At 41.1% G+C, this 26,445-nt stretch overlaps 1 protein-coding gene across 2 annotated transcripts in view; it reads left to right on the top strand.

Moving 5' to 3' along the window:
• Window positions 1-26,445, top strand: part of LOC144492827 (zinc finger MYM-type protein 3-like) — a 111,076-nt gene that overhangs the window by 36,788 nt on the left and 47,843 nt on the right. For both annotated transcript variants that reach the window (XM_078211323.1, XM_078211324.1), the window contains exons 6-11: window positions 1,292-1,460; window positions 2,990-3,202; window positions 8,008-8,158; window positions 9,154-9,269; window positions 19,344-19,430; window positions 21,841-21,991. In XM_078211323.1, coding sequence (XP_078067449.1) covers window positions 1,292-1,460; window positions 2,990-3,202; window positions 8,008-8,158; window positions 9,154-9,269; window positions 19,344-19,430; window positions 21,841-21,991 — 887 coding nt within the window. The remainder of the gene's footprint in view (window positions 1-1,291; window positions 1,461-2,989; window positions 3,203-8,007; window positions 8,159-9,153; window positions 9,270-19,343; window positions 19,431-21,840; window positions 21,992-26,445) is intronic.

Raw genomic sequence — 26,445 nt, forward strand, 5'->3', positions numbered from 1 at the left:
TCTGGCCACTAATGGGCTTAAGAGCAATGCTTTGACCAGAATGTACCTTATTTTGCTTCAATTTTGGCCACTGGATACCTATCAAGCCCTGTGGCTAGTATAGAAATGGGCAATGAGATTGATCTTTAGTGTTCTAGGACTAAGTTATGGAGGTTTTCAGTCTTGAATTGATCATCTTTAATACTGTTGATCTTGACTTTTTAATTTTTGGTTGAGGTTTGATCCCTTTATGGAATTCTTTTACTTTGCACTCTATTTCTATCTTTAATTTGAAGTAAATCCGATGACTATTTGAAGATTTTCCATTAACATGTTGAATTTGCTACCACCTCTGCCCAATTAATTTGGACCAAATTCCTCTTCCTCTTGAACTTTGTTTTTCTCGGTCCTGTGGCCTTATGTTTTTGTCTTGTTGTTTTCCTTTCTTGTCTTACGAGGAACCTAACGACAGTGTCGTTTTTCTTTGTCCCATCATTAACCAAAGCTAAATAGTGCTTTTCCCATTGGATGCGAAATGTACTGATCTAGCAAGAACTCCTAAATGTAGCTGAAGAAACATTACCTACTTTAACCATGTGTGTTGCACTTATTCCAGTTCATCATGTTAGCTAAAATCAACCATCCTTATTGCCCTGTTGCACTTGCATATCTTTAAACTGTCAACTTATAGTGACTTGTATCTTACATTTAGTTTAGATTAATTTTGCTTTAATGTAACACTTTCCCACTCACTCCCTGATAGATATCCTTGCCCTGTCTTAGGCTGTGATAGAATTCTGTACAAATACTGCTGCTTTTCCCCATTTTGTTGGTTGCCTATCTATTTAGAAAATATACCCAGGAATATTAATCCCTATTCCTTTCCAAATCAATACTGTCTCCATTATAGCTAGATTATTATAATTCTTCATAGCCACTCGTAGTCTTAATTTTCCAGTTCTGTTTTGAATGCTTTGAGTATACAGAAATACCATTCAATCTTGATATTTCTAATATTGACTCTTTTTTCATAGTTTCCTCCCTGATATCTGCCTTCTGGAGCTGTTTTTTTTTCTATCTCTTTAGCTGATAGCTTTTCTCTTTACGTTTTCTTGGTGTTTCAGCTTCCGCTTCCATTCCAGCAACTTCATTAATTATGCTCCCACTCTTATCTCAAGCCTCGATCTTTTTAGCCCAATGCTGACACTAAACTGATCTAATGTCATTCCTTTACTGTCCTAATTCTACCTTCTCGCAAAAAAAATGGATTGAGTTCCTAAGAATACCCTGTTCTGCTTTTCTTTTCTCCCAGGGATATTTTGAACACAAAAGAACTGGTTGTGGCACAGGCTGGTTCAAGTCAGTCCTTCCAGGAATTCTGCAATGCTACTTGTCTATCACTGTATGAAGCCAAGCTGCTTAAACCAGCTTCATCATCAGATGAGTCCTCAAGATGCAGTATCTGCAATAAAAAAGGAAAGGTGAGGGTGTCCAGGTGGAAAATATGCCTGTGTTTTTAATCTGTGAACCATCACAATACAAAAGCAGATTCTAATTTATTAAGCAAGACTGTGTTCCTTTTCTACCATCCTTTAAATTACTAGTTAATCTCTAGTGAAAGTGAAGAAATAATCTTCAGAAGGAAATGCTGCTGCTCATAGTTGCCTTGTATTTTTTCAGACATGTATATCAATATTTTTGAGCACACTGCATGTGCATGCAGATGGACCTTCAACAGTAGCTTAGCAGAGCAAATGTTACTTTTCTGTAGCAGAGTCGTCTTGCATATGAACCCCAGGAATCCCAAGTCACTAAAATGCCATCATTGGCCTGGGACTTGAGGGTGGAGGAATATCCATAATTCCCTTTCTTGATGGTTATCCCCTCGCAATCAAATGCATCTCGCTCATATCGCAAGTTTTATTTGCTCTTGTGCTATGTTATGAATGTAATTTGTGACCCAATACTGCAAACAGTTGCTGTCCAGGGTAATATGGTCACTGGAGTACAGGTGTAAAAGTGTTGGAACCAGTGCATAACTGTCCTAACAAAAGAGAATATTTTTAGAGGCAGAATATAATGTGCAGTTGCCTGTAATATGCCACGAACAGGTCTTAAGTTCTTATTAGTTATGAAATCTTTGCTGAGGAATGCACACAGCAGGTGCAAAGTTTTCTGTACAAGTGTTATTAGACCAGGATGCTAAGCTCACCCATTATGGCTGTATTTCTTTGACGTCTGCGAAAATGCTATCACCCTCTCCCCTGTCCCTTCCACCCTAGCATATCCATTCTTCATACACTTCTATCGGCCCAGACTGCAGAATGTACACGAAATGTTATTGCTTATGTTGGTTTAATTTAACACTAGAAGATATTGTACAATACCACTGTCCTCCAATCCCAAATTGTTACTTTTGGGTTTTGCATGCTGTGTCTGGCTTCAGCATCATAGGGTGGAGTGTTTCTTTACCTGCCCAGTACTATAGTTAGTAATAATGAAGCTCTGGATTGAACAAAATTACACCGCCCCTGATTAATGGACTGTGTCATGTACTACCACTTGATTCTGTTATTTTAAATTGATAGATTGAATATACTTGCATGTTCGGACAATAAACCTCAGTGTATTTCAATAATCTAGCAGGTAAAGTTACAGCATTCAGTGAATGTTTGTATTTGCAGAAATATATAGACTTCCAACAGTATCATTGGATCTTTCGTAGGCACCTGAGAAAGCCTTTTGGTTGACAGAAGTTGAGCCTCAGACTCATGAATTGCCTTTACCTGCCACTCTGAAACACGTATTACAGCCAATCTAGTAAATTGAAGCTTGTCAATTTCAGTTTAACCATGATTAGTAACAGTGCAGAAATGCTGAGGCTTGGCAATGACAAGTGCTGCTAGAGACTACAGATAATAAGGGGATATGGTATGAATGCTTTCCTTCCTTTTAGTTGGATTACGTATTCACATAATATTGCATAAAACTATTATACTATTCCCTCTAGATTCTACATGAAGTGAGTAATGGAAATGTTGTACATCGGTTGTGTAGCAACGCCTGTTTCAGCAAGTTCAGAGCAAGTAATGGTCTGAAAACCAACTGTTGTGATAATTGCGGGGTTTATTTTTACAATCGAGGGTTTATGCTTCAGTACCTGTATCATGAAGGACAACAACGGAGGTTCTGCAACACAGGCTGTTTGAATATGTATAAAAAGGTAAACTTATTCCTAATATTGAATTTTCTACACTTTGCACATCCCTCTTGTTTTTTAATAAATTACTTTCCCATTTGTGTCTCTGTACCACATTTATATTTTCACTTGGGCAGCGGGCAGGTAAGTGACTGTTTCCAGTGGAAGCCAGTAACCAACAACTTGGCGTTGCAAAAATAATTTTTGAATTTATGTAGTACCCTTTCATAGGTATGTTACAGAACATTTCATACAGTTTCTTTTAGATATGAACAAAGTCTAGCAAATGGCAATGAATTAAATTCCTAGTTGGCCTGTTGTGGTATTGATTGAGATGGCAACATTTGCTAAAATATCATTAAATTGTTGATCTTCAAATACTACTCAGTTTAAGATATCATCCAAAAATTGCTGGGGCAACCCCACGTTGCTGTACTGTTGTAGTAACCTTGGTTATGCAATAAACTCTCTACGTGGGATTTGAATCTGCAACGTTTTGTGTGGAGGGATATGGTCCAAGTGCAGGTCAGTGGGACTAGGCATAAAATGGTTCGGCACAGACAAGAAGGGCCAAAAGGCCTGTTTCTGAGCTGTAATTTTCTATGGTTCTATGGTTTTGACCCAAGCTCACTCTTGAATATTGAATATGACTTGCTCAGATTTGTTTTCTTTGTCTCCCACTCCTCCCTTACTGAGTGAATGTAGCTGTTAGAAGTACCCCTGTAAGAAAGGAAAAAGGTCCGACAGTAAAGCGCCTTTAATTGGGATTATATGGTTTTAGAAAATATTAAAAATAGGCATTCCAACCAGGTTTTAAATAGTAATTGCCATACTCGAGCAAATTATTCAAATCAGAACCAATGAGCAGCAATTCCACTGACTGCTGGCTGGTGGTGCTGTTGTATATTAAATCATCGGCACTCTTTTGAATACATGCTGCATTTTGCTTTCATCATCAGTTCATATTTCATTTTCATGTGTGATGGAAATGTTTTGAGAGAACGCAAAGGCATCAAAGCAAAACAAGAGATAGTGGTCCTGAAGTGTGCATTATTCCTCCAGGGTAAAATCAGTTTCATACTTAGAGTATTGTAGATTTTGACATATTTCTACTCGCTTCTTTCCATTCGTGGAAAAACTGACCTTTTCAGCTTGTAGCAAGAATCCGTTGTTAGAATGTAACCGGTGACAACTTTGTATTGGATGGAATGTGACCAATGGTAACAAGCTGTAAGGGTTAGCTGACCCAGTAAACCATGCAACCAATTAGACCAAGCTGACCAGCTGACTCGCTATAAATAAGAACCTGTTGGGAATTGTGGGGAGTTTGGAGTGGCCCAGGGCGTGGCCCCAAGTTTGGAGTAATGAAGTTTCTTTATTAAACCTTTTCTTTGATTTGTAAGTTGGAGTAAGTTTTGTTATATTTTAATTGTCTGCATTTGAAGAGTTCTTTCTGAGGACACACCTGAAATGTAGCACATCAAGTGATCTGCAAACATGGTTAGGTCAATATCCTTAATGAGCCTAGTAAATTGTGCACTATTTCCAAGGCGTGGTGTCCCATTTGTTAAACTTCTGATAGGCAGTTGGTGAAGGAGATGACCAGAAGTCGACCTTTACTCTGTTTTGTTTAATTTGTGAATAAATCTAAAACTATATACAGCTTCTAACTCTTCAGTCCACTACTATTGTCAGTAAATGTCACCGTATATGTGCTCAAGTAATTATCCAATGAATGCCCCCCCCCACCTGTAACACAAGTAATATTTTATCTTTTCATTCGGTTGTGTAGTAACATGAATAGATTGCATTATTTTGCTTTGACATTTTCTAATACTTAATATAAGTGACATTAACATCCATTGACCAGAAACTGAACTGGAACAGTCATCTAAAGACAAGAGCAGGTCAGACACTGGGAATTCTATGGTGCGTAACTCATCCAACTCCCCAAGCCTCTCTATCATCAAGGCAGAAATTAGATGTGTGATGGAATACCCGTCACTTTCCTGGATGATTTCAACTGCACCTAACTCGAGAAGCTTGATGCTGTCCAGGACAAAGCGGCCCGCTTGATTAGCACCCATCCACCATCTCAAATGTTCACTCCCTCCACCACTGGCACACAATGACAGCACTGTGCAGCATCTGCAAGATGAACTGCAACGACTTGCCATGGCACCTTTGATAATACCTTCCAAACACAGACCTCTACCATTTAGAGGGACAAAGACAAGAGCAGCAGATGTATGGGATTGCTGCACCTGCAAATTCCCCTGCTAGCCATATACCATCCTGACTTGGAACAATTTCAACATTCCTTCACTTTCACTGGGCCAAAATCCTGGTACTAGTTAATAGAACTGGGGTATACCTCAGCATCAGGTTCCACTTGTACAGTGGCAACATTCTGCTGCACCTCACTACCACTGTTGTTTGCATCTTTGTTATTGGACTGTTTGTCTAACAACTGCTGGATGAACTGCAACTTTGTCCAATTGTGCATTGGATAGACCAAAGCCATTGTCTTCAGGCCTTACCACAAATGTTCCCTTGCTGCTGATCCAAACAACTTGATGGCCATTGCTTCAGATAGAACTAGATTAATGAAACCGTGGTCTCCTATTTCTCTCTGAGGCGAACCAATAATAAAGCCCTTTATTACTTCCACTTGCTTGCCTTTTTTTGCAGGACATGACTATCATTGACAAGGGCTGCATTTATTTGCAGTCCCTAATTCGCCCTTGAGAAGGTGGTAATAAGTAACCTTCTTGAATATACAAGTGGCTTGGTAGGTCACTTCAGAGGGCAGTTTGGAGTTTGCGATGTTGCTGTGGGTCTTGGGGTAGTGACTGCAGATTTCTTTCTTTGAAGGATACTGATGAACCAATTAGAGTTTTAGAACAATCCAGTGGTATGATGGTCACTGGTTATTAATGCTAGCATTTTATTCCAGATTTATTCAGTAAATTGAATTTAAATTCCCCAGCTGCTGTGGTGTATTGAGTTCATGTCTCTGGATCATTAGTGCATACCACTGGAGTACTAGCCCAATAAGATGACCACTGTGCCTCAATCTCATTGACTGCTAATAGCAATATCCTTTTTGGCACCTCTCCTAATTAGTAGTCTATCCAACGCTTTCCATAAACAAGATCATCCAAAACTATTCCGGTTTTATCCTAGCTCACACAAAGTCTAGTTCATACATTCCCTCTGTGCTCGCTGACATATGCTGAAACTTAGTCCAGATAAATCTCAGTTTTCAACGTTTGTGTTCAAACCCTGCCATGGCCATGCCCCTCTCCCTATCTCTAACGATCTACAGATCAAATGTCCCAAAAGCCACTCCCACTGAGCCCACAAAATAATACACTTATTTATAAGGACATAAGTACATAAATAGGAGCAGGAGTAGGCCATCTAGCCCCTCTAGCCTGCCCCGCCATTCAATAAGATCATGGCTGATCTGATAGTGGGTTAGTTCCACTTGCCCGCCCGCTCCCCATAACCCTTAATTCCCTTATTGATCAGAAATCTATCTACCTGTGACTTAAACATATTTAACGAGGTAGCCTCCACTGCTTCAATGGGCAGAGAATTCCAGAGATTCACTACCCTCTGAGAAGAAGTTCCTCCTCAACTCTGTCCCAAACTGACTCCCCCTTATTTTGAGGCTGTGTCCTCTAGTTCTTGTTTCCTTTCTAAGTGGAAAGAATCTCTCTGCCTCTACCCTGTCTAGCCCCTTCATTATCTTATATGTCTCTATAAGATCTCCCCTCAGCCTTCTAAACTCCAACGAGTACAGGCCCAATCTACTCAATCTCTCCTCATAAGCTAACCCCCTCATCTCTGGTATCAACCTGGTGAACCTTCTCTGTACTCCCTCCCAAGGTCAATATATCCTTCCGCAAATAATTTCCATGGACTTGTCATTGTACATCAACTTCCCCTACTTCAACCTACTACGTTTAGCCATGCCTTCAGTCACCTGGGCTTCATGCTATAGAAGTTTCTCCTGAAATGCCCCTGCCTCAGCTTTCAGATCCTCCTTAAAAGCTACTTCTCTGACTAGTGTTTTGATCATCCTTCTTGATATTTCCTCCAAGTGTCCACTTTGTGTCTCCATGAAGCACCTTGAAATATTTTTAATGTTCAATTTATGATAAAAAGCATGATTTTCATCATTTTTGTGTCTGTTGAAGCCATGATTTCTTCCCAATCGTGTGCACGTTGCACTTTCATAAGGAAAAACTATCCAGTGTACAGATAATTGCTTCAGTAACAGCAAATAGAAAGTTATAATTATGGGCGCACCAATATTATTTTAGTATATAATTGGTTAAGATAATGTCTTCAATGCACAAATAAATATATATACATATTCACCCAAACTGGAAAATGAAATTTCTCCATCTGTTTTTCATTTGAGAGGCTAATTTACGGTGACTGGGGAAGTAAATCATAAATCGCAGAAGAAACACTTATTGTGCCAGTTATTTGAATAAACTATCCAATCATTCCCGCTGTCCTGCACTTTCCCCAAAGTCCTGCATATTTTTCACCTTCCAAGTATTTACTCAGTTCCATTTTGAAAAATAAGTCTGCTTCAGTTACAACCTTCTTATGCTGAGCATCCAGGTTTTCCTAAACATTACAGAATAGTACTGGCCTTAATATCGGCTGGACACAGCGTTTAGCCGATTCATTGGAGAACCAACATGTTTGTTTTTGTGCATTTCCAAACACAGCATATTGACATAGATACTAATTCAATTATTTGCAAATAGCCAATTGTTTGATGTCATCATTTTCTCTCCTTCCCTCAGAAAAACACTAAAGTGCTTCCTTGTGCTTGGTGCAAAACTTTGGGCAAGAACTTTGACATGATAGCAAATGTGGATACCACTGGAAAGATGGGCTTCTTCTGTTCACTGTGCTGCATCACTTCGTATAAAGTAAAACAGTCTGGAACAATAGGTACGCAACGTTTCTTTCAGATTTCCAGCATCTACAATATTTTGCTTTTATTTTCTTTCCTTTGTTTTGTGCATTCCACATGTTGATTTGAGGAATGATATTGTTGAATGAAGCACTTTATTATTGTTTTCAGTGTTGCATTGAAATTGTATTAAAGAGGACACAGCTCATTTTAATGAGGGGGAAAGGCGGACTGTATGATCAAAGAGCAATAGATAAGTTGTAAGGTATCCTTTTTGGCAGTGGGGTTCCTGGGCTTGGATCAGTTTGAGAGCGGAAGATGTGAACTAATCAGAATCCCTTTTACTTGGAGGAAGGCCAGGACCAAATTCCCTACCCTCAGTGTTTGGAAGAGGTGTGTCAAAAATGTGTTGAGGCAGCTTTCAGCTGTTGACAGCCAAAGGGCTGCTAATGTTAGCCTGTTATTGAGTGCTGAAGGCATTGACCTGATTTGGGTTAGCTCATTACTTTGAGTTCTCTGCCATTGCCCCTTGTGGTAAAGTACTAATTCTGGTAGATCTGCATACTTTTGGAGCTGAGATGAATTTGCTGTGCGAGCAGACAAAATGGCACAAGGTGTAGGGTAGCTACCTAATATTTTTAAAACTCTTTTATGGGGGTATGGAGCAAAAGAAGCCATATAATCAGAATTCAGTCGCCCTTTCGGTTTCTCATTTGTTCCAAACCTCACTGCGAAAAAATGGTTTTTGTATTTTTTGCTGTAGGTGAGTTGGGCAGTGACATACCACAAGGCGCATGTTTCTGTTATATATCTGTTAGTTGTACGTGTAATGTGTATATGCCAGAGGTTACAAAAGTATTTCTTTAAAATACGGTATTCCTTAGATATTGGTTCATATTACCCATTTGGCCACTGTTCAGTATCGGCCACTGAAAAGTGGACTCAGTAATACACACCGCAATTGAATGACCTCGATGGCATTGATTTTCAGTACCTGAGGAAGATGGTGATTGAATATGTTTATCTATTACAGGACCTAAATCTAAGTGCAAATTTTGTAAGAAGAGTCTTTCAGAGCGGGTTTATTACAACATGACAGACCGAGTTGTGCATCAGTTCTGCAGCCCTAACTGCTGGACTAATTTTCAGGTAAATTAACGTTTTGTTTCAACATACAAAGAACAAAGAAAATTACAGCACAGGAAGAGGCCCTTCGGCCCTCCAAGCCTGCACCGACCATGCTGCCCAACTGAACTAAAACCCCCTACCCTTCCAGGGACCATATCCTTCTATTCCCATCCATATTTGTATGTTTGTCAAGACGCCCCTTAAAAGTCACTATCAGACCTGCTTCCACGATCTCCTTTGGCAGCAAGTTCCAGGCACCCACCACCCTCTGTGGGGGGGGAAAACAAACTTGCCTCGTACATCTCCTTTAAACCTTGCCCCTCACACCTTAAACCTATAAACACATTTTAGAGTGATGTTATTTCAGTGTAGAAGGGAAGGAAGTAGTGTGAATGATTAGAACCCTGAAATGTTACAAGTGACATATATGTGAAGTAACCCCGTGTAATTTTAATAGCAGTATTATTTTTATTTCTTTAAATTTTTCCATTAAAACAGCAAGTGAATAACTCGTTCAAGTGCAGTCTGTAGCATTTATTAGTATTTATACATTACTCTCAGAGAAAATGTCAGAACCGTAAGGTGGAAGAGGTGAAGATGGGGAATTTTGGAGAATGTTGAATGGACGGGTGTTTTAGCAACAAAAAAAGTCATTATAGGCAATTGAGTATTGAAATAGAAAATGCTAGGAACACACAGCGGGACAGACAACACCTGTGGAGAGAGCAGATGAGTTGGGTATGGATCTTTGCTTTGTCAAAACTTAAGATGCTGTTCGAAAGGTGGCAAGATCAGCAGTATTCCAGAATCTGGAGTGTCAATGATTGAAATAAAGGCTTCTTTTGATGGAGCAGTCGAATACGACATTAAACAGTAATGAGCCAGAACTGGAGAATTTTTTTTAAAAAAAGGCGAACTAAACATGATGGGCTAGATTCTATGTTTTCCCACTGTTGTGTTTGAAGGCGAGGGGCTGAGCTCAAAATGTAGCATGTGGCCTCCCCACTGTCTTAATTGGCTGATTCAGACCCTGCAGCAGCCAGTTAATTGCCATTTAAGTACCTCATCTCACTTCCGCCACTATTTTACATATGGCATAGGGAGGTCCACACCAAGTAGATAACCTAGTAGCTTTTAATATTTGGGCTCATGCCCCCTGTGTTCAGTGGAAGCTCCCACTGGTCTGTCAAATCCAGTTCCCACACACCTCGCCCAGTACTTCCAACATTGCCCTTAGCGAGGTCTTCAACCTGACCTCTACAATCTGCTCTTCCGTGGGTTCAATCTGTGGTCCCCAGCAATGGCTGCCCCTTGAACCTGGAGCTGCTGGGATCACAGAGCTGCAGGCCAATTGGATTAGCCGGCCGTTCTCTAAGGCGGGTCTTGGGAAGAAGTCTTGCCCCGAGACAATTATTGCCCCACTGAGTGCAAAATGGCTCGGGTTGCTAGTTTTTTTTGAGTAGGCTCCTGACTGACTCAATCCATTGGGGGGGGAAAGGGGGGTGGGGAACCCAGAACTCTCAAACCCAGTCCCATGTCTCAAGTACATTTGAACTGAATTTCAATCATGGGTTTTTTCTTAGTTTGGTATTGACTAATGAAGAATTAAGTGTAATTCACATTAACGATCTCCTGCCAATCATTTTCTTCTACCATGGCTTATTCCTTGTAATGCAGCAAACATGATACTTCCACCAACTTTTGAAATACCAGGGACCAAGTTAAGAGGCATCTGTTCTTCTTCAGGCAGCACACTATTCTGTGCAGTCAAAGGCCATGTTGGTAATGTGGACACCTGTGCCTGAGTAACCCAGAGATCCTGAGTTAGTCCTCAATATGGTGAGAATTTAAATTCAATAAGCAGGTAATTTGTGGGCTACCGCCAGAAAAATAACTGAAAATAAATTACACCTTGTTCAACATTTTATATCAGGGATGGGAACCTGCAGGAATTTTTTGATCTACAAAGAAAGACAATGAATTCAGAGCCAGAATCGGTTATGATCTTGAATGGTGGAGCAGGCTTAAGGGGCTGAATGGCCTCCTCCAGATCCTAGTTCTTGTGTTTCTATGATTCTTGACTACATGGTAGACTCTTGGCAGCCTGGAATAGGAAGTAACTGTAGCCTTTTTGGTGTCACTCAGATTGAAAGAACAATAAAAATGGCATTTTGAGATAATGTCATATCTGATTACGAGTGCATGGTAAGATTTGCCAGATGGGGATCAAGAGCAAGCCACCCATTGTTACTCAATTTTGGGTGTAATTATTTGGCTCTTTCCAGACATTGAGATTTGAGACAGGGTGTGGCATTAGCTTCAGCCAGGCAATGTTTCTTCCATTCTGGCATAGCTAAATAATGGCCTAGATTTTATGATTAAAAATAAACCTCCGAGCATCAGCACTCGCCTTCATTAAAGACTAAATCAGACAAAATGTCCAGTGACCAAATATGCAGAAATAAATGAGGAAATTGGATTTATTCTACTTGGGAAGATTTGCTGTGATAGTGTCTCATCAAAAGAATGTAGAGTCATGGAAGGGTCTGAAGTTGGGGTACTTCTATGACAGGTACACATTAAATATGCCAGAAAGATTAGGCCTGCACATTCCAGTGGAAGCAATTTTTAAGTAACGTGAGAAGTCTAAATTATTTCCATACAACATAGAAACATAGAAACCCTACAGTGCAGAAGGAGGCCATTCGGCTCATCGAGTCTGCACCGACCACAATCCCACCCAGGCCCTACCCCTACAACCTCTCTGAAAGAAAATTGACTTTTATAAGTCTCATTCTCTCGGGTGTGATTTCATGTTTTATTTATAATTCAACCTTTTTTCTCTTCTCTGACCCATCTTTCCATCTTCTATTTTGCTTCACTGCATGATTTGGCATAGAATTTAACTATTCTGCTTTTCACTTGCTGCTGTATGTGTGGGTAAAGATTTGCAATCTGGTTAAGGAGGTGCACAGTTGCTCAAGTAAAACAGAAAATGCATACAATACTCAGCAAACTAATCAGGTTCTGTGAAGAGTGGAATAATGCTAATGTTTTCGGTGGTCGATCTTTTATTATGTTTCTGCATTCCAGGAATTGCTCAAGATACATTTATTTGCCCTGTTCACAGATTTCCTGTGGCAGGTGCCACATGTTTAATTTTTTAATTGCTGTAAGTTTCAGTGCAGAAGCCCATAGAAAGACTAAGTGAAACTTTAAGGCGGATCCTGGCAGATTTGTTTCCTATTCTGATAGAGTCAGAAAACCGAAATGCACTGGGTCTATATTGTTCTCGCCAGATGTGGGCCATCCGTGGTATGTTTGATACCCAAGTTCCAACTCTGTTTTGATGTCATGGTTGTGTTAAACTCCAATCGGGTCTTGTTACAAAGAAAGCTGGTTTATTCAGATTAATTCAAAGTAACTTTCATCCAACAGTTTACTGAGCAACATGCTGGGAAAATGGATTTTGTTGCATTCTATTAAATGTTGCAAATTATATAATGTGTTAGGATTCAGGTCAGAAACTCCAAAGTGTTCTATGGAACCCGCCTGGATCATAATTTTTGCCACTTGAATTTGGCTAGGATAAGCATGGTTTCACTTCAGGTATAATTTAATTGACCCACTAGGGAGCTTTTATCAACAAAGTTTATTTAAAAATATAGTTAACATGTATAGTAAGAACATTAACAAGAAATTTTATTACAAACAAGAAACAAAGCAAAAACTATAATGCATTACCCGTAACAAATATATCTAATAGAGTCATAGAGGTTTACAGCATGGAAACAGGCCCTTCGGCCCAACTTGTCCATGCCGCCATTATTTTTTTAAAACCCCTAAGCTAATCCCAATTGCCCGCATTTGGCCCATATCCCTCTATACCCATCGTACCCATGTAACTATCTAAATGCTTTTTAAAAGATAAAATTGTACCTGCCTCGACTACTACCTCTGGCAGCTTGTTCCAGACACTCGCCACCCTCTGTGAAAAAATTGCCCCTCTGGACACTTTTGTATCTCTCCCCTCTCACCTTAAACCTATGCCCTCTAGTTTTAGACTCCCCTACCTTTGGGAAAAGATATTGACTATCTAGCTGGTCTATGCCCCTCATTATTTTATAGACCTCTATAAGGTCACCCCTCAGCCTCCTACGCTCCAGAGAAAAAAGTCCCAGTCTATTCAGCCTCTCCTTATAACTCAATCCATCAAGTCCTGGGAGCATCCAGGTAAATCTTTTCTGCACTCTTTCTAGTTTAATAGTATCCTTTCTATAATAGGGTGACCAGAATTGCACACAGTATTCCAAGTGTGGCCTTACCAATGTCTTGTACAACTTCCAACAAGATGTTCCAACTCCTGTATTCAATGTTCTGACCGATGAAACCAAGTACGCCAAATGCCACTCTGTCCACCTGTGACTCCACTTTCAAGGAGCTATGAACATGTACCCCTAGATCTCTTTGTTGTGTAACTCTCCCCAACGCCCTACCATTAACTGAGTAAGTCCTGCCCTGGTTCAATCTACCAAAATGCATTACCTCGCACTTGTCTAAATTAAACTCCATCTGCCATACGTCAGCCCACTGGCCCAGTTGATCAAGATCCCGCTGCAATTAGAGATAACCTTCCTCACTGTCCACCATGCCACCAATCTTGGTGTCATCTGCAAACTTACTAACTTGTTCAAGAAACCGCTATTGCGTGTACTTGATAAGTATGTACCTGTCAGGCAGGGAGGAAGTGGTCGAGCGAGGGAACCTTGGTTTACTAAAGAAGTTGAATCTCTTGTGAAGAGGAAGAAGGAGACTTATGTAAAGATGAGACGTGAAGGTTCAGTTAGGGCGCTTGAGAGTTACAAGTTAGCCAGGAAGGACCTAAAGAGAGAGCTAAGAAGAGCCAGGAGGGGACATGAGAAGTCTTTGGCAGGTAGGATCAAGGAAAACCCTAAAGCTTTCTATAGGTATGTCAGGAGTAAAAGAATGACTAGGGTAAGATTAGGGCCAGTCAAGGACAGTAGTGGGAAGTTGTGCGTGGAGTCCGAAGAGATAGGAGAGACGCTAAATGAATATTTTTCGTCAGTATTCACACAGGAAAAATTCAATGTTGTTGAGGAGAATACTGAGATACAGGCTATTAGACTAGATGGGATTGAGGTTCATAAGGAGGAGGTGTTAGCAATTCTGGAAAGTGTGAAAATAGATAAGTCCCCTGGGCCAGATGGGATTTATCCTAGGATTCTCTGGGAGGCTAGGGAGGAGATTGCAGAGCCTTTGGCTTTGATCTTTATGTTGTCATTGTCTGCAGGAATAGTGCCAGAAGACTGGAAGATAGCAAATGTTGTCCCCTTGTTTAAGAAGGGGAGTAGAGACAACCCTGGTAATTATAGACCAGTGAGCCTTACTTCTGTTGTGGGCAAAGTTTTGGGAAGGATTATATGAGATAGAATTTATAATCATCTAGAAAGGAATAATTTGATTAGGGATAGTCAGCACGGTTTTGTGAAGGGTAGGTCGTGCCTCTCAAATCTTATTGAGTTCTTTGAGAAGGTGACCAAAGAGATGGATGTGAGGGTAAAGCAGTTGATGTGGTGTATATGGATTTCAGTAAAGCGTTTGATAAGGTTCCCCACGGTAAGCTATTGCAGAAGATACGGAGGCATGGGATTGAGGGCGATTTAGTGGTTTGGATCAGAAATTGGCTAGCTGTAAGAAGACAGAGGGTGGTGGTTGATGGGAAATGTTCATCCTGGAGTTCAGTTACTTGTGGTGTACCGCAAGGATCTATTTTGGGGCCACTGCTGTTTGTCATTTTTATTAATGACCTGGATGAGGGCTTAGAAGGATGGGTTAGTAAATTTGCGGATGACACTAAAGTCGGTGGAGTTGTGGACAATGCGGAAGGTTGTTGCAGGTTACAGAGGGACATAAGCTGCAGAGCTGGGCTGAGAGGTGGCAAATGGAGTTTGATGCGGAAAAGTGTGAGGTGATTCACTTTGGAAGGAGTAACAGGAATACAGAGTACTGGGCTAATGGTAAGATACTTGGTAGTGTGGATGAGCAGAGAGGTCTCGGTGTCCACGTGCATAGATCCCTGAAAGTTGGCACCCAGGTTGATAGGGTTGTTAAGAAGACGTACGGTGTGTTAGCTTTTATTGGTAGAGGGATTGAGTTTCGGAGCCATGAGGTCATGTTGCAGCTGTACAAAACTCTGGTGCGGCCGCACTTGGAGTATTGCGTACAGTTCTGGTTGCCGCATTATAGGAAGGATGTGGAAGCATTGGAAAGGGTGCAGAGGAGATTTACCAGAATGTTGCCTGGTACGGTGGGAAGGTCATATGAGGAAAGGCTGAGGGACTTGAGGCTGTTTTCATTAGAGAGAAGAAAGTTAAGAGGTGACTTAATAGAGGCATACAAGATGATCAGAGGATTAGCTGGGGTGGACAGTGAGAGCCTTTTTCCTCGGATGGTGATGGCTAACACGAGGGGACATAGCTTTAAATTGAGGGGTGATAGATATAGGACAGATGTCAGGGGTAGGTTCTTCACTCGGAGAGTAGTAAGGGCGTGGAATGCCCTGCCTGCAACAGTCGTGGACTCGCCAACATTAAGGGCATTTAAATGGTCATTGGATAAACATATGAATGATATTGGAATATTGTAGATTAGAGGGGCTTTAGATTGGTTTCACAGGTCAGCGCAACATCAAGGGCCGAAGGGCCTGTACTGCGCTGTAATGTTCTATGCCCCCTATATTCTCATCCAAATCATTAATATAAATGACAAATAACAGTGGGCCCAGCACTGATCCCTGAGGCACACCGCTGGTCACAGGCCTCCAGTTTGAAAAACAACTCTCTACAACCACCCTCTGGCTTCTATCAAGAAGCCAATTTTGTATCCATCTAGATACCTCACCCTGGATCCCGTGAGATTTAACTTTATGCAACAACTACCATGCGGTACCTTGTCAGAGGCCTTGCTAAAGTCCATGTAGACAACATCAACTGCACTGCCCTCATCTACCTTCTTGGTTACCCCTTCAAAAAACTCAATCAAATTTGTGAGACATGATTTTCCACTCACAAAGCCATGCTGACTGTCCCTAATCAGTCCTTGCATTTCTAAATGCCTGTAGATCCTGTCTCTCAAAATATCTTCCAATAATTTACCCACCACAGATGTGAGGCTAACTGGCCTGTAGTTTCCAGGCTTTTCCCTGCAGCCCTTTTTAAACAAAGGCACAACATTTGCCACTCTCCAATCTTCAGGCACCTCACCCGTGACTATCGATGATTCAAATATCTCGGCTAGGGGACCCGCAATTTCCTCCCTAGCCTCCCACAATGTCCTGGGATATATAATTCATCAGGTCCCGCAGATTTATCTACCTTGATGCACTTTAAGACTTCCAGCTCCTCCTTTTCTGTAATATGTGCACTCCTCAAGACATCAATATTTAATTCCCCAAATTCCCTAACATCCATGCTTTTCTCAACAGTAAATACTGATGAGAAATATTCATTTAGGATCTCGCCCATCTCTTGTCGATCCGCACATAGATTACCTTGTTGATCCTTAAGAGGCCCTACTCTCTCCCTTGTTACTCTTTTGCCCTTTATGTATTTGTAGAAGCTCTTTGGATTCTCCTTTGTTTTATCTGCCAAAACAATTTCGTGTCCCCTTTTTGCCCTCCTGATTTCTCTCTTAACTCTACTCCTCCATCCCCTATACTCTTCAAGAGATTCACTTGATCCCAGCTGCCTATGCACGTCATGTGCCTCTTTCTTCTTCTTGACCAGGGCCTCAATATCCCGAGTCATCCAGGGTTCCCTACTTCTGCCAGCCTTGCCCTTCACTCTAAGAGGAATGTGTTTACCCTGAACCCTGGTTAACACACTTTTGAAAGCATGCCACTTGCCAGACGTCCCTTGAATGTGTTCCAATCAAACCAAAAGTCCCTTTTCACAGGTTTAACATAGCAAAGACTAATGCTCACTTGATACTGGACTTGAGTCCTTTGGATGAAGTCTGCAGTTCTCTGGATAGACTCAGAACAGCTTCCCAAAACACTCTAGGCAACCACCAACAGCCGATTTCCACCCTTCAGAAAGGCAAGACTTAGCTTTCAGCTAACCATCAGAATTTCCAAAATTAGGGGGGGAGAGAGACTTATTTTCAGCTTGCTGCTCTTTCTAAAATTCAACTCTATAACTGCAGCCAAACAGAAAATGAAACTTAAACTCAGTGGAAAGGAAAATAAAGTCGAAAAACACATGACCATCTTCCTAACAATGCAGGATCGTAAAACAACCCAGAGTTAAAATAAGCAGTGCCCATTTAAGCTATTGAAATAGCAATAAAAGGACCCCTCATAGACAACTCGGCAGCAATGAAACCAAACTGAAAATGGTCTGCTTACATCTGTAGAGAACAGGATTTAAAAAAAAACTTTTCTTAAAGCTACACAAATGTCTTATGATTATTCATTAATTTTAGAAATTTGTTGAACTTCGCATTTCAAAACGGTCTTCACTGCATAAAACCATGTCAGAATCACCAATTGATTTTTTCAGGAAAATTGGCCACATTATAAGAGTCAGCCATTCAGCCCTTCAAGCCAGCTACAACTGGCTGACCTTCTACTTCAATACTGTTTTCCTACAGTATCTCTGTATCTCTTGACGTTTTTAATTGTAGTCTATTGATCTCATTCTTGAACATAATATATGAGCTTCCACAGCCCTAGGGAACAGAGAATTCCAAATATTCACCACCCTTGAGTGAAAAGTTCCTCCTCATCTCAGTCTTAAATGGCCAGCTCCTTATTTCTGTCTCCTGGTTCTGGACTCTGCGAGCCAAGGGAAACATTCTTCCTGCATTTGCCCAGTTGAGCCTGTTCGAATTAAATCAACACTTGTTCTCCAGAGGGTAAAGGTCCAGTCTGAGTCATTCCTCAGAGGACAATCCCTCCATCCTAGGAATTAATTTAGTGAACCATTGTTGTGCTCCCGCCTATGGCAAGAATATCTTTGCTTGGCTCAAAACAGCATACACTACTCCAGGTGCAGTCTTACCAAGGCTTTATATGATTGAAGTAAGACGTCTTTACTCCTACATTCAAATCCCCTTGTAATAAAGGCCAACTGCCACTTGCCTGCTTAATTGCTTGCTGTACCTGCATTTTAGCTTTCAGTAACTCATCAACAAGGGCACCTAGGTCCCTTTGAGATTCGCCACATCCCAGCCCCTCTCCATTTCAGAAATATTCTATTTCTGTTTTATTACCAAACTGGATAATCTAGCATTTCTCCACATAATATTCCATCTGCTAATTTTTTTGTCAAATCGCTGAAGCTCCTCGAAGTGTATTTGCATTCTCCTCACAACACACACTTGCACCTGGTTTTGTCACTTGCAAACTTGGAAATATTATCTTTAATCCCTGCACCCAAATCATTAATACAGATAGTGAATAGCTGGGGCCCAAAGACTGTTGCTTGCAGGACACCACTTGCCAATCTGAAAGTGACCCAATTATTCCTAATTTCTTTTTTCTATTGATAAATCAGTTTTTCATCCATGCCAGTGTATTACTCCTAATCTCATAATTTTGTTTGCTAACCTCTTGTGTGGAGCCTTATTAAAAACTTTCTGAAAATCTAAATATACCACATCCAACAGTTCTCCCGTATCTATTCTACTAGTTCCAGCCTACAGAACTTTGGGAATCTTGGGTATAAAATTTTGAAGTGCAGTATAGTAAAACTGCTTGCTGTGAGGATAGTGCCATTCAGAGCACTGTTTGTCTTAACTGATATGTGGATGTGGCATGCATTGAATGATGAGGCATCTCGGGCTCACTGCGTGGCTCAGTTGAGTACATTTGGCAATGTAAAACACGAGGGCACGTTTGTTTCTGAAGTCACAGGATGATGATGCTTGTTTAAGAGATGAAATTCAGTTTTGTTTAAATCCTTTATTTCACTTGACATTTGCCAAATGATTAGATTTGTGACTCAAATAATGTTCCTCGGAGTATTTGCATCATTCATTGCCACTTCTGTTAATTTTGAAAACCTGTCCTTGCAGCAATCCAGCCCTGAAGGCAGCATACAGCTGAACTGCACATACTGCCACAATATCTTCAGTGGAAAACCCGAAATACTGGACTGGCAGGTGAGTACATTGATAATTTGTTTGTGCATTCCAGCTATGTATGGTGTTGGGAAATAAATAAATTTGGAGATAAAGATGGTGATATCATAGAATCCCTACAGTGCAGAAGGACCTCATTCGGCCCATCGAACCTGCATGATTCTCCGACAAAGCATCCTACCCAGGTCCATAACCCCATGCATTTATCCTGCTAATTCCACTAAAATGCACATTTTGGGGCAATTTAGCATGGCCGATCCACCTAACCTGCACATCTTTGGGTCTCCCTCCCTTCTACATTTATTGTCCTTTTGTTTGGTGGTTGTATTCAAATGGATCATGTTCAGCTTAGACGTTTCCTGTGTCTAGTGATGCAAGAGGCAAACAAAGAACATGTCTATTTCTGTAGCTAGCTTTTTCTGGTTCAGATCGCCAGCCTGTCACCAAAAGTGATAGCCAGATGGACGACACTCGCCCTCCACTATGGCTGACCAGTAGTGTATCCCGTTTTTATTGCTTGCAATAGATGTATTGGTATAGATGGATTTAGAGTTACCTGTTTGGCCAAATTATGAATGCACCTTCTGTGGCCATTAATTCCTGAAGTAAAACTCGTACCTGGAGTTTCTGGCTGGAAGGAAGTGATGCTACTCACTGCACCTCAAAACCGTCTCACTGGGCCAAGTTTTAAATTTTGCCGCGTGTTCACCCATTGTCATGGTGGAAGGCTTTCATTTTTGCAAAAAGAGGAAGATTGAAATATTCTGATGAAGATGGCAAAACATGCAAAGGAAACTAAAATAGTCAAAGAAATTCAGAACTAAGTAAAGATGTATTGGGTTACAATTAGGGATGCTGCAGGCATTGTGTTTAATGAGAAAAATGGAATATAAATTATACCTAAATATAAATTAGGTCCTGAATCATTGTACAATGCAATAGGACTGTATTGGTTTCCACTCACGCTTGCAAAATCACCACTGACCGCTCACTTGTGGTATTCTCAAATCCCTTGATGAAAGGAAAGTGCAATTTCAGTTTCTGGCTACCCTTGGATTATTTCTAGAGAACTTAAAAGGTCTATTTAACTTCACAACAGTTTTAAAAAAGTAACTTAGCATTTAGCTTTATTCTCTTTCTCAGGTTCTGGTGCTGAACTTTGTTCAGCTGATTTAGTTTAATGTTTCTTGCTACCAACACTAATAACCAGTCTGGTCCTGGAAAAAAAAAGCCATTGCTGTTGTGTGTCTCCTGCTGGCCAGCAAAGAAACAAAGGCAGTGATAGAGGACCTGGCAGCACGTCCCCTGGTAGACAAAGCATAGTAAGAAGTTTAACAACACCAGGTTAAAGTTCAACAGGTTTATTTGGTAGCAAAAGCCACACAAACTTTCGGAACCTTAAGCTCCTTCTTCAGGTGAGTGGGAATTCTGTTCCCAAACAGGGCATATAAAGACACAAACTCAATTTACAGAATGATGGTTGGAATGCAAATACTTACAGCTAATCAAGTCTTAAAGGTACAAACTAGTCCACTCACATTGTTTGTACCTTTAAGACTTGATTAGCTGTAAGTATTCGCATTCCAACCATTATTCTGTAAATTGAGTTTGTGTCTTTATATGCCCTGTTTGTGAACAGAATTCCCACTCACCTGAAGAAGGAGCTTAAGGCTCCGAAAGCTTGTGGCTTTTGCTACCAAATAAACCTGTTGGACTTTAACCTGGTGTTGTTAAACTTCTTACTGTGTTTACCCCAGTCCAACGCCGGCATCTCCACATCAAGACAAAGCATAGCCAGAGACACTTGAAGGTGAAAAAATCCCAGTTATTTTTTAAACACCAAAGACATCGAATAAGCAGATAAAGAACAAATAATCTGCTTTGAAATGTTAGTTGAGGAATGAACGTTGGGCAGAATAGTAAAACATTTCACTAATGCAGTATGATTGTGACATCCATCTAAAAGGCAAATATCTGAAATGACAGAGGACTGCACTTGTGTGTCAGCCTAGACTATCTGTTGAAGTCCTGGTGTGAAACTTGGACTTCCAACTTGGGCAAGAGCTTAACACTGAGCTAAACTGAATCTGCACATTGGCTGGAATTCTAGTGTTCCATCCGCCACAGGAATTGGAGTGGGCGAGGAACGGACCATGGAAAGCTCCTTTTACCTCGGGTGTATTCTTTGGGTGGAAAATGAATCTTTAGCTAGCTTACAGGATGCTTTGATTTTATATTTTAAAGAAAGCAATGGATTATCTGCTCTAATCCTCTCGTCAGAGCAGTTGAGTTTCTAAGCAAGCAATTTGTTTACCTGAATTTGGCTAAATAGAAATAGATTTGAATGCTTTGCAATTTTAATTAGTGGGAGAAGAAGAAATGTTTGTTGTTTGAACTGGGACATTCACCTTTTTACTTGTGTTTTTTTTAGGGCAGCGTTCGGCAGTTTTGTTGCAAAGTATGCTGTGAAGATTATAAAAGGCTGCATGGTGTTGTGTCCGTCTGTGAATATTGCAAACAGGAGAAGATACTACATGAGAAGATTAAATTTTCAGGAGTAGAAAAGAATTTCTGTAGTGAAGGTAGGATATCAAACAAGTAGAGCAGTCATGCAGAAAAATAATTCAAATAAGCAATGTTGCTCCAAAACAAAGGTGTGACAGTTCCCATATTAAAAATAACATTTCCTTTACCTCTAATTGCACACTTTCTTTCCTCCCCACCGCCCCCCCCCCCCCCCCCCCCACCTTCTTCCTTCATTGTCCCCATTCGCACCAAATCCCCCTCCTACCCAATATTTCCAGTGCATCGTATTTGCTCTATGAGCCTGTTGCGCACATTGAAATTGGCCATATGATGTTGTGGGCTGGCTGCAAGGAGATCAGGACTGGGATCGAATATCCAAGGATATGTGTCCTATCGGAAGGACAGGCAGATGGGCAAAGGGGATGGGGTTGCATTGTTAGTAAGGAATTAAGTTAAATCGATAGCAAGAAGTGATATAGGATCAGAAGGCACAGAATCTCTGGTAGAGTTGAGGAATCGCAAAGTAAAAAGACCCTGATGGGAGTTATGTACAGGCCCCCCAGCAATAGTCAGGATGTGGGGCAGAAGATAAATCAGGAGATAGAAAAGGCAATATTACAATAATCGTGGGGACTTCAATATGCAGATGGACTGAGAAAATCAGGTAGGTAGTGGGTCCCAAGAAAAGGAATTTGTGGAATGTCTGAGATGGTTTTTTTGGAGCAGCTTGTGACAGAGCCTACTAGGGAACAGGCAATTCTGGATTTGGTGATGTGTAATGAGGCAGACTTGATTAAGGAACTTAAGGTGAAGGAATCCTTAGGGAGCAGTGACCACAATATGATAGAATTTATCCTGCAGTTTGAGAGGGAGAAGCTGGAATCAGATGCAACAGTATCACAATTAAATAAAGGTAACTGCAAAGACATGAGGGAGGAGCTGACCAGAGTTGATTGGAAAGGGAGCCTAGCAGGGAAGACAGTGGAACAGCAATGGCAGGAGTTTGAGAATTATTCGGGAGGTACAATAGAAATTCATCCCAAGGAGGAGGAAATTTGCAAATGGGAGGACAAGGCATCCATGGCGGACGAGGGAAGTCAAGGACAGCATAAAAGCAAAAGAAAAAGCATACAAAGTGGCGAGGATTGGGAAGCCTAAAAAAGCAATAAGGGGGAGGGGGGGGGGGGGTATGAGTGTAAGCTAGCGAGTAATTTAAAAGAAGATGGGAAGAGTTTTTTTCAATATATGAAAGGTAAGAAAGAGGCAAAAATAGCCATTGAATCACTGGAAAATGAGGCTGGAGAATTAATAATAGGAAACAAAGCAATGGCAGAGGAACTGAATAGTTACTTTGCATCAGTCTTCACGGTGGAAGACACCAGTGAGATGCCAGAGCTCCAGGAGAGTCGGGGCACAAGTGAGTGTAGTGGCCATCACTAAGGAGAAGGTTCTGGGGAAACTGAAAGGTCTGAAGGTGGATAAATCACCTGGACTGGATGGACTACACCCCAGGGTTCTAAAAGAGATAGCTGAGGAAATTGTGGAGGCTTTGGTGATGATCTTTCAGGAATCACTGGAGGCAGGGAGGGTACCAGAGTACTGGAAAGTAGTTAATGTAACACCACTGTTTAAGAAGGGAGGGAGGCAGCAGATGGGAAATTATAGGCTGGTTAGCCTGACTTCGGTCATTGGCAAGATTTTAGAGTCCATCATTAAAGATGAGACCGCGGAATACTTGGAAGTGCATGATAAAGTAGGACTGAGTCAGCACGGCTTTGCCAAGGGGAGGTCATGTCTGACAAATCTGTTAGAGTTCTTTGAGGAGGAACAAGGAAGTTAGATAAAGGAGAACCAGTGGACGTGATTTATTTAGATTTCCAGAAGGCCTTTGACAAAATGCCTCATAGGAGATTGTTAAATAAGTTAAGTGCCCATGGTGTTAAGGGTAAGATCCTGGCATGGGTAGAGGATTGGCTAACTGGCAGAAGGCAGAGAGGGGATAAAGGGATCTTTTCAGGATGACAGCCAGTGACTAGTGGTGTGCCTTAGAGGTCAGTGCTGGGACCACTACTCTTCAGAATGTACATTAACGATTTGGAGGAAGGAACTGGAGGCACTGTTGCTAAATTTGCAGATGATACAAAGATATGTAGGACAGGTAGTATTGAGGAAGCAGGGGGGCTGCAGAAGGACTTGGACAGGTTAGGAGAGTGGGCAAAGAAGTGGCAGATGGAATATAATGTGGAAAAGTGTGAGGTTATGCACTTTGGAAGGAGGAATGGAGGCATAGACTATTTTCTAAATGGGGAAAATGCTTAGGAAATCAGAAATGCAAAGGGATTTGGGAATCATTGTTCAAGATTCTCTTAAGCTTAACTTGCAGGTTCAGTCGGCAGTTAGGAATGCAAATGCAATGTTAGCATTCATATCGAGAGGGCTAGAATAGAGCAGGGATGTATTTCTGAGGCTGTATAAGGCTCTGGTCAGACCCCATTTGGAGTATTGTGAGCAGTTTTGGGCCCCATATCTAAGGAAGGATGTGCTGGCCTTGGAAAGTGTCCAGAGGAGACTCACAAGAATGATCCCTGGAATGAAGAGCGAGTCGTATGATGAACAGTTGAGGACTCTGGGTCTGTACTTGTTGGAGTTTAGAAGGATGAGGGGGGATCTTATTGAAACTTGCGGGATACTGTGAGGCCTGGATAGAGTGGATGTGGAGAGGACGTTTCCACTAGTAGGAAAAACTAGAACCAGAGGGCACAATTTCAGGCTAAAGGGACGATCCTTTAAAACAGAGATGAGGAGGAATTTCTTCAGCCAGAGAGTGGTGAATCTGTGGAACCCTTTGCCGCAGAAGACTGTGGAGGCCAGGTCATTGAGTGTCTTTAAGACAGAGATGGATAGGTTCTTGATTAATAAGGGGATCGGGTTGAGAGAAAAAGGCAGGAGAATGGGAATGAGAAAAATATCAGCCATGATTGAATGGCAGAGCAGACTCGATGGGGCGAGTGGTCTAATTCTGCTCCTATGTCTTATGGTCTTATAAGTCAGTTCCCTAAACTTGGATGTTCAAGACCTGGCACAGCCACATGAAGCATTATAGCCCCTTGTTCTTGTTATCCACCAAAACTACCTACTTGAAGGGCAAGTACAACCCAAGAGATTCATTTTGTACAGGGATGAACACCGCCTCAAACATGTATCTCCAATACATCACATAAAATTGTCTTTTCAAGATTGAGAGCATCCACACTTGTGCCTTTACCTTTAGCTTCTCTTTTCATTTGCTCATCCTGTGGTTCTGACTTTTTGTCAACTACCTGCTATTCTATATATAGTTTCCATTCAAACCCATGTCTGTTTCCTTGGCACCCTCCATGCTCCATTCTTAAGCCCTCAACAATTCCTCTTTATCCTCGTGCTATCTGACATTGTTAATGGTCTACTTTCCTCGGCAACTGATTGTTTCTCAGTTTAAAATCACTGTCATCGGTCACCTCCAGCCAAAATCTCTTCATTCCCAGTTATCAACGTCAAAGTCACAAATGCTACCCTGTCTTGACTGCATTATGGTGCATTATCCCTCTTTGTCCTCTAAGGAGTTTGCCATTGATTACTGCAGTGATTCCACTATTTCCTCCACTGTTTAGCTCGTGTAAGCTACTTTTGCTTGACTCTACGCCTACTGGACCAAAGACAGAATTTTTTTTGTATTTTGTACTGTAACCCCTGTCTGACTACAAAGGTGTCAGGTATGATTGCATACACACATGGCCCAAACTGCAGCCACTGGTGCATGTGCAGCTGCTCCTGATGCCTTTCTGTTTAATCTTTTGATTCTGTTGAATCCTGTTTAAAATATTCAGAACAATACTGCAACAGATTTGCTCTACAGATCTAGTTTCCAGATTACTGGCTTTAAATTCTTGCTGTAGGTCCCATTGATCAATCCAGATAGGCATTGAAATGGAGGTTATAGCCCTCCCAGATTAAATGCATTGAGGTTTTATACAAGGAACTCCTACACACTCGAGGTACCTCAATTGGAATATAACGAGACTCTTAATCCTAGGGTTACCATTTTGCATCACACATTGGGTAATAAGTTTTTAAAAAATGTTTTAGTTGAAATACTTTAACTATCAGTTCTCCACATATTAAGTTGGGAAACTTGTTTACTGAAATTTCTTGGTTTTATATCTTTATTTACTGAATTATCAAAAACATATTTTACAGAGGAGATAGTTGTTAATAGATTACTGAGAGAGACAAGAGATGAAATTGCTGGGCCTCTAACAGAAATCTTTGTTTCTTCATTGGACACAGGTGAGGTCCCAGAGGATTGGAGGATAGCAAATGTGGTTATTTAAGAAGGGTAGCAAGGTTAACCCGGGTAATTATAGGCCAGTGAGCTTGACGTCTGTGGTAGGGAAATTGTTGGAGAAGATTCTTAGAGATAGGATCTATACACATTTAGAACTGAATAGTCTCATTAGCGATAGACAACATG

This window comes from Mustelus asterias, chromosome 4 (genome assembly GCF_964213995.1).
Source record: "Mustelus asterias chromosome 4, sMusAst1.hap1.1, whole genome shotgun sequence".
Taxonomy (NCBI): Eukaryota; Metazoa; Chordata; class Chondrichthyes; order Carcharhiniformes; family Triakidae; genus Mustelus; species Mustelus asterias.